This window comes from Zeus faber (genome assembly GCF_960531495.2).
Source record: "Zeus faber genome assembly, chromosome: 14".
In the NCBI taxonomy this organism is placed as follows: Eukaryota; Metazoa; Chordata; class Actinopteri; order Zeiformes; family Zeidae; genus Zeus; species Zeus faber.
The window spans coordinates 27,618,026-27,633,154 of NC_137200.1; the positions used below are offsets into that span (position 1 = coordinate 27,618,026).

At 47.0% G+C, this 15,129-nt stretch overlaps 2 protein-coding genes across 2 annotated transcripts; one reads left to right on the forward strand and one right to left on the reverse strand.

Annotated features, from left to right (window-relative positions):
- On the forward strand, nucleotides 1-8,482 carry slc23a1 (solute carrier family 23 member 1; the record flags this gene model as incomplete). The annotated part of the gene is made up of 13 exons (XM_080013584.1): nucleotides 1-60; nucleotides 265-422; nucleotides 608-696; nucleotides 780-847; nucleotides 1,861-2,042; nucleotides 2,221-2,335; nucleotides 3,353-3,509; nucleotides 3,720-3,867; nucleotides 4,038-4,143; nucleotides 4,399-4,528; nucleotides 5,857-6,000; nucleotides 6,870-6,965; nucleotides 8,253-8,482. 13 exons carry the CDS (start codon nucleotides 1-3, stop codon nucleotides 8,480-8,482), a joined length of 1,683 nt encoding a protein of 560 aa, XP_079869710.1.
- A 137-nt stretch (nucleotides 8,483-8,619) lies between these two features.
- Nucleotides 8,620-14,760, reverse strand: LOC307240255 (uncharacterized protein). The gene is made up of 4 exons (XM_080013977.1): nucleotides 14,138-14,760; nucleotides 12,045-12,155; nucleotides 11,069-11,276; nucleotides 8,620-10,938 (listed from the first exon to the last, which is right to left on the reverse strand). The coding sequence occupies exons 1-4, from the start codon at nucleotides 14,567-14,569 to the stop codon at nucleotides 9,080-9,082; spliced, it is 2,610 nt and encodes an 869-aa protein (XP_079870103.1). The 5' UTR covers nucleotides 14,570-14,760; the 3' UTR covers nucleotides 8,620-9,079.
- Between the last annotated feature and the right edge of the window lie 369 nt (nucleotides 14,761-15,129).

Here is a 15,129-nt window from a genome sequence, read left to right on the forward strand (position 1 = left end):
ATGATATACACCATAGAAGAAGTTCCACCCTGGTACCTGTGCATCCTGCTGGGAGTGCAGGTACGCACGCATGCACGCATGCACGCACACATGCACGCATGCATGCATGCACGCACGCACGCACAAACACACACACACACACACACACACACACACAGAAGTGTGAAAACAAACGTCCTGGAGTTTCTCCAGAACCATATGTCCATCACAAATTCTCAAAACTTGTAAAGCTGTTCCCTGTCTCCTCCTCCCTGTTTCCTGCAGCACTACCTGACGTGCTTCAGCGGCACCATCGCGGTGCCGTTCCTCCTGGCGGAGGCGATGTGCGTGGGCCGGGACCAGGCTACCATCAGCGCCCTGGTGGGAACGATCTTCACCACAGTGGGGATCACCACCCTGATCCAGACCAGCTTCGGAGTCCGGTAGGAGGGGACTGGGGTTCTATGCCCTAGAAAGCACAAGCACTGCATGGTTGTGTGTTCTATTCCCAAGAGCAAGGCACCAACACTGCAGATGTGGGCAGCCTATTCCCTTGAGCAAGGCATTAACCGTGTGTGTGTGTGTGTGTGTGTGTGTGTGTGTGTGTGTGTGTGTGTGTGTACTGTAGACTTCCTCTGTTTCAGGCAAGCGCCTTCGCCTTCCTAATCCCGGCTCAGGCCATCCTAAATCTGGACCGCTGGACCTGCCCCCCTGAGAGTGAGACTGTCTGGATGTCTGTCTGTCTGTCTGTTTGACTGTCCGTCTCTTTTGCTAACATGTGATTGGTTGTTGTTCTGCAGACGAGATTTATGGGAACTGGAGTCTTCCCCTCAACACCTCACACATCTGGCAACCCCGCATGAGAGAGGTACACCAATGCTACTACTGTGCTACTACCGTACTGCTACTCTGCAACTATACTCGTGCTACTACTACTAGAGTCATGATTCCGATTCAAATCTAAAATTGATCAATCGGGGTCGGCAAGCCGCAGCTCAAGCCGCAGGCGCCGGAGGTCGTAGTTTGTGCGTTCTAATAATTGAAATAAAAAGTGCTCTCCCATTCAATACAATATGATATATTTTGTTCAATCCATTTGTCCACTAGAGAGGGCAGAACAGAGACTGGCCGCTGGTGCAAAGTGCAGGCAGCGCTCCACAAGAGTAGTTAACATTATGGATATGATTTGGATTGCGATATCAAAGATAAGCGAATAACTTTAAACGGAACGTGATGCTCTGATATGATGAGTGCAATTTGGAAAAAAGTCAGATTAGAGAAAAACGTACAGAGCGGACACGGATGCAGCGGGTGGAGGAGAGGAGACGCACCTGCAGTGTGTTGAAAAGTCAGTCTCTGAAAAGAGCCGGCTCTTACGGCTGCCAAGCATTCTTTAATATGAAATTGTTTGAAATATTCTGTTTATATTTATTACACTACAAAAAAAACAAAAAAACATTTATAATGATTTAATGTGACTGGACTCAAAGTTACTTGTTGGGAAACAAGCGTTTTTCTTTACAAATCAAGACTCCATAGTCTAGCAATGGCATAGCCGTCAGTGCTGAGAAAAGAAACGTTTAAATTGAATCGAATCGTGACTTAAAATCGAAAGTTAAAACAAATCGTGGATATGGAAAATTGTCACTTCTAACTACTAATAATAATTGCTAACAAATTATAATAATTGAACTACTACTACTACTACTACGCCTAATAATAATAATTATAGTAATAATAATAATAATAATAATAATAATAATAGTAATAATATTAATGATGTACTGAACTCATTTGTGCTAATTCTACCCGCGCTGCGGTTGCCATGGTTGATGCGGCTGCTGCGGTTGCCGTGGCTGCGGTTGCCGTGCTGCGCTGCAGGTGCAGGGGGCAATCATCGTGTCCAGCGTGGTGGAGGTGCTGATCGGTCTGCTCGGGTTGCCAGGTCTGCTGCTCGACTACATCGGACCCCTGACCATCACCCCAACCGTCTCACTGATCGGCCTGTCGGTCTGCACCACGGCAGGAGAGAGAGCCAGCTCCCACTGGGGGCTGTCTGTGATGTGAGACACCTGCCTGCCTGTCTGCCTGCCTGTGTGTCCGTCTGTCCGTCTTGTATGTCTCTCCCTCCCTGTGTCTGCCTCTCTGTCTGTCTGTCTGCACTGTGGACACAAATGTTTTGAAGGACTCAGGAGTCTCCCTCTCTCCCTCTCTGCTTCTCTCTCTCTCTCTCTCTCTCAGGTGTATACTGTTGATCGTCCTATTCTCTCAGTATCTTAGAGATTCTTCACTTCCCATTCCGACCTACAGGGGGCGCCTGACTACAACCAAAGTCCAGCTCTTCAAGATGTTCCCGGTACACATCTAGCCATCCAACTGTCTGTCCGTCTGTCTGTCTGTCTCTCTCTGGGCCTCATTCATGAACAGTGGGCAGCACATACTTTTGTTTAAAATCGTGCGCACGCAAGACCTATGAAAAAAAAAATGATCCAACAATATGTAGGTTCTTGAATTTGTTCTTACGTTAGATGAAAATGTCGAACAGCCTGGGACCACGCGTGGTCACCAAGACCCGAGAAACCAGAGGAAGGAAAGGCAGTAAAATGATACTGTCAAACTTTAACTAAATGTAAGTGCCAAAGAAGACCCACAGTTAGTAAAAGAAACAGAGTAAATATTCAATGTTTTTTGTCTATTGGTGCTTTAAGTCTAGGATCCTTAAACTAACTGTGTTGAATGTGCAGTTGGTTAATACAGGTAGTCCTCACTGAAGGACCTACCTGTTTAACGACCGATAGGACCTAGGACCAGCTCTCTGACCTGTCTGTATTGTACACTGTACAATACCAAGCATCTCATCTCATCACCCTTTATATACTATATATACTATGTACTCTATATATATACTATATATACTATATACACTATATACACTATATATACTATATACACTATACACTATATATACTATATACACTATATATACTATATACACTATATATACTATATACACTATACACACTATATATACTATATACTATATACACTATATATACCAGCCATGACCCCTTGCTGTGAAATAATACGGGTCCTTGCTTATCGAGGAGGGGGCTCCTGCTCTTTGTTTACCTCTGCTCCATTCCTTATATGGAGAAATCGAGGTTCTGTGTATACGAAGTGGCATTCGCGAGCCTGCGCGTGTCAATTTAGAATGGCTCAGATATGTCAACGTACACACACGTTTAAGAACGTGGCCGATACGCACCTTTCACGATTCCGGTGGCGGCTTTGGTATCCGGCTCTGTTGCGCACAAAGGAAGAACATGTCTGCTGTGCGCACATACTCATGAATGAGGCCCATTCTCTCTATCAGATTATTCTGGCCATCATGCTGGTGTGGCTGCTGTGTTACATCCTCACGGTGACAGACGTGTTGCCTAGCAACCCAGATCGCTACGGACACAAGGCGCGGACTGACGCCCGCGGGGACATCATGGTGATGTCACCGTGGTTCCGGGTGCCCTACCCCTGTAAGCCGATCAGACAATCAATCAATCAGACGATCAATTAATCCATCAAATAGTCAATCGACCAGATGATCAATGAACTGATAAGCCAATCAGTTAATCAGCCAGTGATCAGCCAAACCCAATCCTATGATTGGGTGTTTGGCTCATGGAATCACTTGGATCACCAATCACTTGGATATTGAAAGGGAACTTTCCTCCTGTCTGTGATAGGCCAGTGGGGGTTGCCCACGGTGACGGTTGCCGGGGTGATGGGGATGTTTAGTGCTACGCTAGCAGGTATCGTGGAGTCCATCGGCGACTACTACGCGTGCGCGCGTCTCTCCGGGGCCACGTCCCCGCCTGTGCACGCCATCAACAGGTCAGTGATGCTCCAGGGCCACTTGGGGCCAGAGGTCGCGCTGTTGCAATATCCAAATGCACTGATTTATACACTTGAACCAGCCCGAGGCGGAGTCAGCCGAAACCACAGGCTAGCAACCCAAACCGCCGATGGATAGATGTGTGTTTGCTGTGTTGCCATGTTGACAGGGGCATCTTCATCGAGGGGCTGAGCTGCATCATCGCTGGACTCCTGGGAACAGGAAACGGATCCACCTCCTCCAGCCCCAACATCGGGGTCCTGGGCATCACCAAGGTAAGATAATAATAACCAGACGCTCGGCCACGCCCACAGCGTCCCAGGAAACACAGAACTTTTGACAAAACTTTTGATGGTCAAGGTATTTCATATACGCTGGGTAAGTTTGACGTGGATCAGACCAACCTCCAAGGAGGAGTTGGCGAAAGTACGGGGGCCTGAAAATGGCCGAAAGCCTTCATCAGCAGGGTGCCCCACCAGAATTTTAGGGGCCAAAAAAGGCCACTGGTCCCTCCGCCTGTCTCTCTCCAGGTGGGCAGCAGACGGGTGGTGCAGTATGGAGCGGCCATCATGCTCGTGCTCGGTTCCATTGGAAAGTTCACGGCACTGTTTGCGTCGCTTCCAGATCCGGTTCTCGGAGGAATGTTCTGCACGCTGTTCGGTGAGAGAGCGTGCAGTTAGCTCTGAATAATAATAAAACCGTTGCCATGGGCAACCACTTCTTCACGCCTGGTTTCCTGTCCCTCGTATCACTCTTGTCAACATGCTAATGCTCACGCTAGCTGGTTGCGCCATTTGGTGACGCTACAACGACACAGCAGTAGAAGCCTTGAAGAGATGAACGTGGAAATGTTCAATTCAACATTAATAACAGTAAATAGTTTATTCTATGAAATCATAGTTATTACAGTGAATTGTTTATTCATATGTAGCAGAATAGTTCACTATGTTGTTGTGACTGTTTTTCTCAGTGGAAGCTCTGAGGCTACATACTAGTGATAAAACTTGACATACTGGTTATAAAACTAGATATACTGGTTATAAAACTAGACAAACTGGTTATAAAACTAGACGTACTAGTCATAAAACTAGACATACTAGTTATAAAACTTGACATACTAGTTATAAAACTTGACATACTAGTTATAAAACTAGACATACTAGTCATAAAACGAAACGTACTAGTTATAAAACTAGACATACTAGTTATAAAATTAGACGTACTAGTCATAAAACTAGACATACTAGATATAAAACCAGACATACTGGTGATAAAACTAGATGTACTAGTTATAAAACTAGACATACTAGTTATAAAACTAGATGTACTAGTCATAAAACTAGACATACTAGTGATAAAACTAGAAATACTAGTTATAAAACTAGATGAACTAGTCATAAAACTACACATACAAGTTATAAAACTAGATGTACTAGTCATAAAACTAGACATACTAGTTATAAAACTAGATGTACTAGTCATAAAACTAGACATACTAGTTATAAAACTAGATGTACTAGTCATAAAACTAGCCTTCCTAGTCATAAAACTAGACATACTAGTTATACAACTAGACATACTAGTTATAAAACTAGAGGTACTAGTTAAAAAAACTAGACATAGTAGTGATAAAATGAGATGTACTAGTTTCAAATTTCAAATGAGTATTCCATCTCAATGTACTTCTTCATTTGGTAAGTCGTGTGTAAGAGGCAGGATCAGGTGCAGCCAGACGCTCGTTGTCACTACATCCCTTCAGAGTGAAACCAGGCCTGGTCACCCTGTCCGGCTGGACTGATGTTAGAACTTATTTATTACTACTATACTATAAGTTACTCCTACCTAGACTACTACTTCCAACTGCTTTTAATAAGGGAATATTATGCATATATTTTCAAGTTTCAAGTTTTAAATGCATCTAAGTACTGAGTATAAATAGGATATTTACAAAGTATAGAATATTAGACTTACAGCTGTTTTCCCTGCAGGAATGATAACGGCAGTGGGGCTGTCCAACCTCCAGTCTGTGGATCTCAACTCCTCCCGGAATCTCTTCGTCCTGGGATTGCCCCTGTTCTTCGGCCTCACGCTGCCCCAGTACCTGGATACTCACCCAGGAAGTATTAAGACAGGTACACACACCCAGGAAGTATCAATACAGGTACACACACCCAGGAAGTATTAATACAGGTACAAACACCCAGGAAGTATTAGTTCCCGTACACTCGATTTATCTGTCTGTCTGTCTGTCTGTCTATCTATATCTATGTGTCTATGTGTCTATCTGTCTATCTATCTATCTATCTATCTGTCTATCTATCTATCTATCTATCTATCTATCTATCTATCTATCTATCTATCTATCTGTCTATCTATCTATCTATCTATCTATCTATCTATCTATCTATCTATCTATCTATCTATCTATCTATCTATCTATCTATCTATCTATCTATCTATCTATCTATCTATCTATCTATCTATCTACTGTATGTGTCTGTCTGTCTATCTATCTGCGTGTCTGTCTATCTATCTGCGTGTCTGTCTATCCATCCATCTATCTATCACACCAGTTACAGCTCTATAGTTGGGTGTTCACTGACTAGGTGCCCTGTCAGCATGTGGAGCCCCCTAGTGGTGACTTGTGGGTAATGCACAACAGGAGGCCGAGGACAGGGCGAACAATGATAGTGATTAAATATTGGTAAAATGGTTGAATGTTTACTTGTTATAAATTATGTTATTTGTGTGTGTATATGTGCACTGTGTATAATTTGTGCGTGTGTGTGTGTGTAATGTGTGTGTGTGTGTGCACTTTGTGTATAATATGTGTGTATAATATCTGTGTGTATAACTGTGTGTGTGCTTGTGCACTGTGTGTATAATTTGTGTGTGTGTGTGTGTGTGTGCGTGTGTGCACTGTGTGTGGATTGTGTGTACAATGTGTGTGTGTGTGTGTGTGTGTGTGTGTGTGTGTGTGTGTGTGTGTGTGTGTGTGCAGGTGTTGCAGAGTTGGACCAGATCTTCACTGTTCTTCTTTCCACTGAAATGTTTGTTGGAGGATTCATAGCGTTCTGCCTGGACAATACTATACCTGGTACTACACAATACTACGCAGTACCACACAATACTACACAGTACCACATAGTACTTCACAGTACTAGACAATTCTAGACAATACTACGCAGTACTATACAGTACTAGCAAGTGGGAGCTACAGGGCTTCGTTGAGAGTGAATTGTGGGTAAAATGGCTGCGACAAAAGAAAAGAGCAGACACAGACCCGTTGAATTTAGAGTCTCATCTTATCTTCGTTATATTCGCTGATATTATCACATCTGATCTAAAGTCGTATTATCTTATATTCTCTCGTGTAGTGCGTAGCAAATCAGAGCAGTGAATCCAAAGCCGCTTTTCCATCGCACAGTACCGGGCTCGACTCGCCTCGACTTGGACCGTGTGTGTCGCGCTGGAGATGACGTCGCGGCGGTTGCATGCGGCGTCGCCGTGACGACCCGCCACGTCCAGCGGGGTTGAGCGAGTGCTGCTCCGCGGTGACAGGGCCCCGGGGTCAACAGGGCCGGTGCCGTGTGACGGAAACGCGCCGTGAACCCCCGGCGGTCATGGCACAGAGCTCCACCAGGTGTCGCCACCTCTGCTTAAAGTAACAGCGAACACTCAGCGAACAGCTCCGTAGATCTGAGAGGTTTTAAAATGTGTATCAATATATATTTTTTTAATATGTTTTTAATTCTTCCTTTAATGGGTTTTAATGGGGTTTATTTTAGCGGACAAAAGGAGCCGGGTCTGAGATGTGGCTCTGGAACATCTGAATAGAGCGGAGATTTTTTTGTCTAAAGACTAAAACTAAATCTAAAATAGCTGCTGAATTAACACTGAAACACACACACACACACACACACACACACACACACACACACACACACACACACACACACACACACACACTGTGGAATGCATGTTATGTGGCTTAACCGCTCAAACACACACACACACACACACACACACACACACACACACACACACATACACACACGCGCGCCCACACACACACACACACACACACTCACACACACACACACATTGATACATCATACACAGTATTATACAAGGTACATGTACACACTACACTACATAGAAATACTAAACACACATCCACACACCAACCATATGTTAATTTACGCACACACACAGAATGTCGGCCATGCTATAAATATCCGCTGACATTGCGCTGCTGTTAGCGGGTTATTAGCCTGCATGCTAACACACAGAGGCAGATTCCTGTCTGCCCCGGCTGACCCCATGTGTACACACGTACTCTGTACTACAGTTCCTTCCAATCTCTCCCCCGTTCTCTCTCCAGGCACCAGGAAGGAGCGAGGCCTGTTGGACTGGAGGGCGGGGTCCTGTGGCTCCTCCCCCGGCTCCTCCACCTATGACTTCCCGGTGGGGATGTCTCAGGTGCGCCAGGTGCACTGGTTGCGCCGGGTTCCAATCTGCCCGACCTTCCAGGGCTTCAAGGACGCCCCGCCACCGGGGGGCGTTGCCCAGGCAGACGCTCCCCCGGGCGCCCTGATCCGCACCAAGATCTAGCACCTCCTGCCTGCACCGAACCTACTGTTTATGTCAAAGACCAACAGAAACATAGAGTCTTTCAATTAATTGTATCTTTATTGTGTACAAAATTAAAAATAAAGTAAAACCTTGTGCTTTGTTTGTGTTACATGTGCAGCAATAATTTCAATATTGATTCTATATAGTCTGTATATACTGTATATCACTGTGACAAGCTGACTGAAATCTTTTTGGTGATAGCGCCACTTTCTGGTGGGACCAACACACCATCTACTACAGGGAAAAGTAAAATATGTAATGTGTACTCATCCACAAAGAGAATGTAAATCATTTTATTCTACTTAATTAAACATGTTCAGGACGTGGAAAAGTGGCTTTTTAAAGTAAACTTTCACTACCTAGGAGACAGGCTAGGAGCTAGCAGAGAGTCTAGGAGACAGTCTAGGAGCTAAGGGACAGGGGGAGCTAGGGTACTTCCTGCTATACCGTAAACTACAACCAAGGTAAGTCTGCTACACTAGCTATCTAGCTGGCAGGTTGATATTTTAACTGGTTGATTGACTATATACTAGAATAGTTTGCCAATACTACTGAGCGTATCTGGTGTTTCAGCGCTCAGAGGTTGACAGTGTGCGTGTGCACGGTGAATGGGGGGAACGGTTGGGTGTAGAGTGCTGGCATGGCCAGGTGGGTGGGGCAAGGCAGCACACTGCATCCTCCTGGTAAGACGGGGTTAGGACAGCCGACTGTTAGGACAGCGGCATTGGGCGCAGGATTAGGATGGCCCACCGGTAGGATTGTGGCATTGGGGGCAGGGTTAGGACAGCCCACTGAGAGGATAGCAGTGTTGGGGGCGGGGCTTGACAGTGGCAGGAGAACGTTGACATAACGGCCTGTTTCCGGATCAAAGAGGGTTTTCATCTGGGGGGGTGTGGCCATGTAGAAGCACCGGCCACTATCAGGGTCCAGTATCATGTGACAAGTGCTGGAAGTTGCCATGTCAACCAGCCCCACCTGGGGCAGCTTCATGGCAACCCCTGGCTGTGGGGGTGGGAAACCCTGTAGCCTGTACACAACCTGCTGTGGCATTTGTTGTTGTTGTTGTTGTTGTTGTTGTTGTTGTTGTTGTTGTTGTTGTTGTTCTGGTTTATTTTTTTGCGGTGCGTTGGTTTGTAGTTGTGGCTGTTGTTGCGTTTGTGGTGTTTTGACATGAAGCAACTTGTTGCCGTCTGGTTTTTCTGCTGCCGTGTTGTTGAGAGGAGCAGAAAACTTGATGAAGCCTTTGTATCCGTCTGGCTGGTAGGCAGAGCCTCCTCCCTGCCAGTCCTCAGACGGGGTTCTACTCTGGTCCAGGGCCCGAGGACAGGTCTGGGGAAGGGCAGTCTGGGAGAGGGCGGTTTGGGAGAGGGCAGTCTGGAGGTAGCTGACGGGGCCCTGGATGTAGCGGACCTTCCCCAGTGTGTGCAGCATAGTGGGAGGAGTTGGGGTGCAGTAGTAGGAGGAGAGGAGGTGCTGGGTCTGAACGGGCACAGGGACAGGAGATAAGCACAGGAGAGAACTCTGTCCCTGGGGTGCGGGGGGATGGTGAGCCCCCTGGCTGTGACTTGAGCTGAGGGTTGGAGGTTGGTGGGTTATGCAGGTGGGTTCTAACGTCTGCTGGGGAATCGAACCCTCAACTCCCTGTGACTGGCTCCCTGCTGTCACCTGACAAACTCTGGGCTGCCAGGATGGGTCTAACGTAGTAGACCTCCCTTGATTGGATGATGTTGCCACGTTTTGGTTGACCTCGGGTTGGCTGTCTCTTCTCTGTTGCGTGATTGGATAACTGAGCTGGCTGCACTCTGTTCTTCCTTCTAACTGGTGGAGAGCGGCAGCCACCTTTGAACCATAGCCGCCAGAGGCTGCAGCGCACGGCGTTGGTTGAGGAGCTGATAGAATCGCCCGGACAGGGTTGGCAGGTTCCTTACATCCCTTCACCCCCACAGCCTGCTGGTAGCTGGGCGGGGGGCTGCTTTCTTGTCCAATCACCTTATAGGTCACTGGGGGCAGGGCCCTGTTCTGGCCAATCCTGTTGTGGGTTGTTGGAGCAGTGGTGTTGGTGAAGGAGAGGCTGTGGGTGTTTTTCACCATACTCCTCACATCTCTCACAATGTGAACAGGAGCCATTCCTCTACCTGCACTCCCACCCGCTGGCCTTGGCCCTGATGCTTGTGGGACCATAGTTGTCTCAGGGCTCTGAGGGTCCACAGCCTTGTTTATGATTGGTGCACAGCCGCCCTGCTCTGCCCCCTGCATGCTGCTCTTATAGCTGTTTTTACTGTGTTCAAATCCCACCGAGCTGCTTTGCTCCACTTGCATCTTCTTGGACAGGACACTCTTGATGATGCAGGACGCCATCTTGGTTTTGGTCTCATCCAACGACAGGGACTTTTGGAGCCGTGGTTTACAGTCACTACTCGCCGGTCCTTGGAGTCCTAGGATCAGAAGAACAAGGAGAGGACAGACTGTTAGGAGCTAGGAGCAGAGAACCAATGGGGATTGTGATTGCTAAGAGCAGGGTAGCTGGGAACGTGGACAGTAACCCAAAATGAAAGATCTAATTACCTTGGTTTGCCCCTGCCTTAATACTGTTGTAGACCCTGTTGCTGTCATCCTCAGTGCTGGCTGCTGTAGGTTGGCAGAAGGATGCAGGCATACTATGTTGCCGCAGAAACAGCTCCGGACGATGATGTGTTGGGCAACCCAGAAGCTGACTGTCTAACAGCTCCTGCTCAGCCCCTCCCCTTCCACTAGGGCCCTGCTTCTCTTTGACCTGTAAGGATAACAAATCTCCTTTTTAGCTCAGTTTTAACAGGAAGATATATTAAGAGCGTCACAGAGAAAGTCTCCCCATTACGCACGGTGCTGGTTTTGTTCCATAAGTAGACGTAAAATAAAATATAATAACCTATCAAAAATAAAATATATGCAAAAAACTGAAAACACAATGATTTTGGCAAGTCGATCATGAGAACCACATCGCTGGCCTGTGCATCACTTGCACGCATCGTCTGTTTCGTGTGAGAGGGAGACAGGTGCGCAAATTGCGCCCCAATGGCTCCCTCTCCCGACCGACCCGCTCTGTTGCTACCACAACCCAAACACGGATCAGCATTTCAGAAGATTGACTCTGGTGTGAGAATCGGCGAGCTGTGACTCCACGCTCTGTTTGTCTTTGTCTCTCAGCGCTGACCTCAAAGTAATTCCGGTGGCTCGCCATTGCCGCTGGTACGAGCGCAGAGAGTTAAATCCAGTCTCTGTCTCTTCTGTAGTCGTAATACTGCTGTGGCCAGAGCTTCAGTCATCCCTTTACACCTCAATACTAAAAAAGGCTTCACCGAGTTAGTGCCAGCAGAAGATGTGTAGGCCTTCAGTGCCAGTTTGTTCTTGGATTTCAGGAAACCGCTCAATGACAGTTGCGTGTAAACAGCATGTACAGACTAAAGTCTAAAAATGTAAAGCAGGATTTGACTAGAATATTAATTTTCATGTCAACAGAGATTAAATAAACATGGAGAAGCATGCTGAGGTGAGACAGCACCTCAGCATGCTTCTCCCCGGCCGGGTGCAGCTTCTCCTGGGAGCCGACTCTCCTCAGCTGGATCTGGCGCTTAGGAACCATACGCTTCCCCTCCTGGTCCTGGTGCTTGGCCTGGAGTAGAGACAAAGTAGAATGCACCGTCAAACACAGTAGAAACGCCTCTTCTTCCACTTGCAGTATCCGATAGGTGGCAGAAGAACCCAGAGCAGCAACAACGGGGGTAGAAACTTAAGGTCACAGTCATTACTGTTAGAAGAGTGAGAGGAATCAACAACTGGTGGATGAAAAAAAAAAAAAGTGGATCAAGAACGTTCAAATGCCGTGGTGTTATTTTTAAAAGTTGCAGAAAGGTTTTCTAGTCGTCGAGATCCTCGTTCTACGGTCCCGGTTGAAAAGACAAACTTTTTCAGACTGGTTTCTGCAGTGTGGGAGTCTAGATCGAGGAGAGGAACGCTGAAGTTACCTGTCATGTTATTATTGTTGCCAGTCTATGCCCATTCTATGGAATGTAGATCTATGGAGTGTTGTATTTGAAGGTCTGAAGTCGATTTATCTGTAGGCAATGAAACAAAGAATGATGGTGTATCCTGTAGTTGACATGTTTTAGGAGTTAATACTTTGTATATAGGAAGATGTTGACAAGGAATATTTTTATCTTGTCAAAATTTGGTGTGTATTATTGAGTCTATCTTAGAAGGTCGCGAGAAAACCGCGACTGAACACGTAACTTGGAAAAGAGATGTTTTTAGTTTCTGTAAATGGGAAACGTGGGCCGATGCTAAACTCTTCCGTCTTTCATTGTTGATCGGCCGCAGTGTTTGAGTGAACATTGACGTGAGAGATCATTTCAAATTTGATGAGACAAGTATTTAAGGTATTTCAATGTTGTGACAGGTTAATGCATCAAAGGAAAGTAAGTTGATGGGTTTATATGAAACAGCGTCATCTGCGTGTAGTTCAATTTGGAATAATTAGGTTTCAAACGCTGTACTGTAAAACTCGTCTTGTGCTTCATTAAAGGATGGGATTGGGGGTCGGAAGGGAATAGAAACTAGACGGCTGGTTGGAACAGAAGCGTTGGATCCAACGGGTAAAGTATCGTCCGAATCCAATGTGATCCAGGACACTCAGTAAATCAGTAAATTCAAAGAGTCTCCTTGTGTCATGTTCTACTGAAGGTGTAATTTGGACTTTGGCAGTCTTGCCAAAGTCCAAATTTGGAAAGACTTTGGGAAGACAGTTCTAACACTGATGGACATTAAAGTTCATAGTTTATGGCAAAAAGTCATCCCATGTATCATCATCGGGACGGGGTCAGGGTCAGTTCACTATCTTTGGTGGAAAACTCAACATCCCTTTTGGATCGTTGTGTAAGTAAACATATACACAACTTTCTGAGAAGGAAAAACGTAACATCAGTTTGGTCATTGTGCGCATTTGGCAGCGTTATAGACACTGACGTCACCAACGTTCTGGCCACCATATTACCAGTCAAATGTCCAGTCTGTCATTAGTCTGCCTGGTCGTCACCAGCCTAATTACAGTACATCCATCTAGCCAGTGTGTTTCCCGGGCTCTAGGTGTCGCAACTGTCGCAGGGAATCTGGAGACACCGGGGAGCACTGGTGTTTGTGCAGTGAGCGTTTTATATCAGGCCAATTGACAGACATGTAGCAACCACTGCAGGCAACTGCGGTCGAGTGAGCTGGCATTTGCGACGCCATGGTTCTTTAGTTGCGCGTCTATCGGTACTCGGTGTAAAATCGACATCACAGAAACCTGTTTCCGTAATTACACCGACAGATGTGCAACTAAATACAAACAGCGTCTCATGGACTGCATGCTTCAGGCTCGTAAGAAGAAATTTGAGAGCCTTGGGAGCCTGTGAGCTCCAGATTCTGAAGCTTCAGGTTGTATTTGTCAACATCGTTGGGGAATTGTTGGGAGTTGTAGAACTGTAAAATACTGACTTCTGCCATTTGGACTAACAATATGGCGTTGTGTACGTTACGCCATGTGACTGCAACGTCCAAAACAGTTGGGCGATATTTCAAGCACCAGCTCAGAAGAGTGGAGAGAAGGGGCCCCCTTACCCGAGTTTCCATGGCAATGTCGACACACTCCAGGTCACTCCCCCGGTCGGAGTCCTCATCTGATTGGAGGATGACGGAGGGGGAGAAGTGGAGGGAAAGGTCTTCTTCGGACCAGTCGCTGAAGCTGTCCTCATCCCCCTCCTGGTAGGGGTTGCAGGGGGAGCGCGAGCAGGAGAACACCTCCATGTACTCCGCCTGGACGGGGACCCCCTTCGACCCCCGCTGAGCTCTGCCGCGCCGGGTGTGGTCCCCTCCTGCTTGCCCCTCGGCTCCGCCTCCCGGCCCCGCCCCTCCTCTCCTGTTAGCGTTGGCGGTCTCAGGGGCTGGCTTGCTGTGCATTGGCAGTCGGTCGACCTCCGGGCAGCGGTGAGAGCTGAGGAAGTGAAGGTCCTCGCTGCTCCTCAGCTCTCTGCCCGAACCAGAGGTGGTCATCCCTCCGTCCCTGGTCCAGACCTTTTCCCCGACCCTCCTCTGACTCTCCTGCTGAGATGGAGGGATGATGAACGAGAGAGGGATTGCTCTTCCAAACAGCCCGGTCAAAATGCCTGGTGGAAATCCTGGGGTTCCAGCGTTTTCGGGGCCGTGATTTTTCAGAGAAATATTCCGGGAAGCCGGCGGAGCTTCTCGGTGCGAGCCCGAATCAACACTGAAGGAAAGCCACTGGTCGCTACTGAACCAGAGAGAGAGAGAGAGAGAGAAAGTGAGAGTTGGTGTCAGGGTACACATTGCAGGAACTATTGCTATTTTTGGAGTTGAGTGACAGACCAGTCTGTACACTGTACTCTCTCTCTCTCTCTCTCTCTCTCTCTCTCTCTCTCCCCCCCTTTCTCTCTCTACTTCTACCGAAACAGACTCATTTAAATTTGGAATTGTACTTCCTGCATTAGGAACTCACACTGATGATGCGTTCCATGGGAGTCTGAACTCTGAGAAATCCAATCTCCTGCTGGAGAAGGTGGGAACTGCAAAGGAGCGTTTAAATCGGAATACTG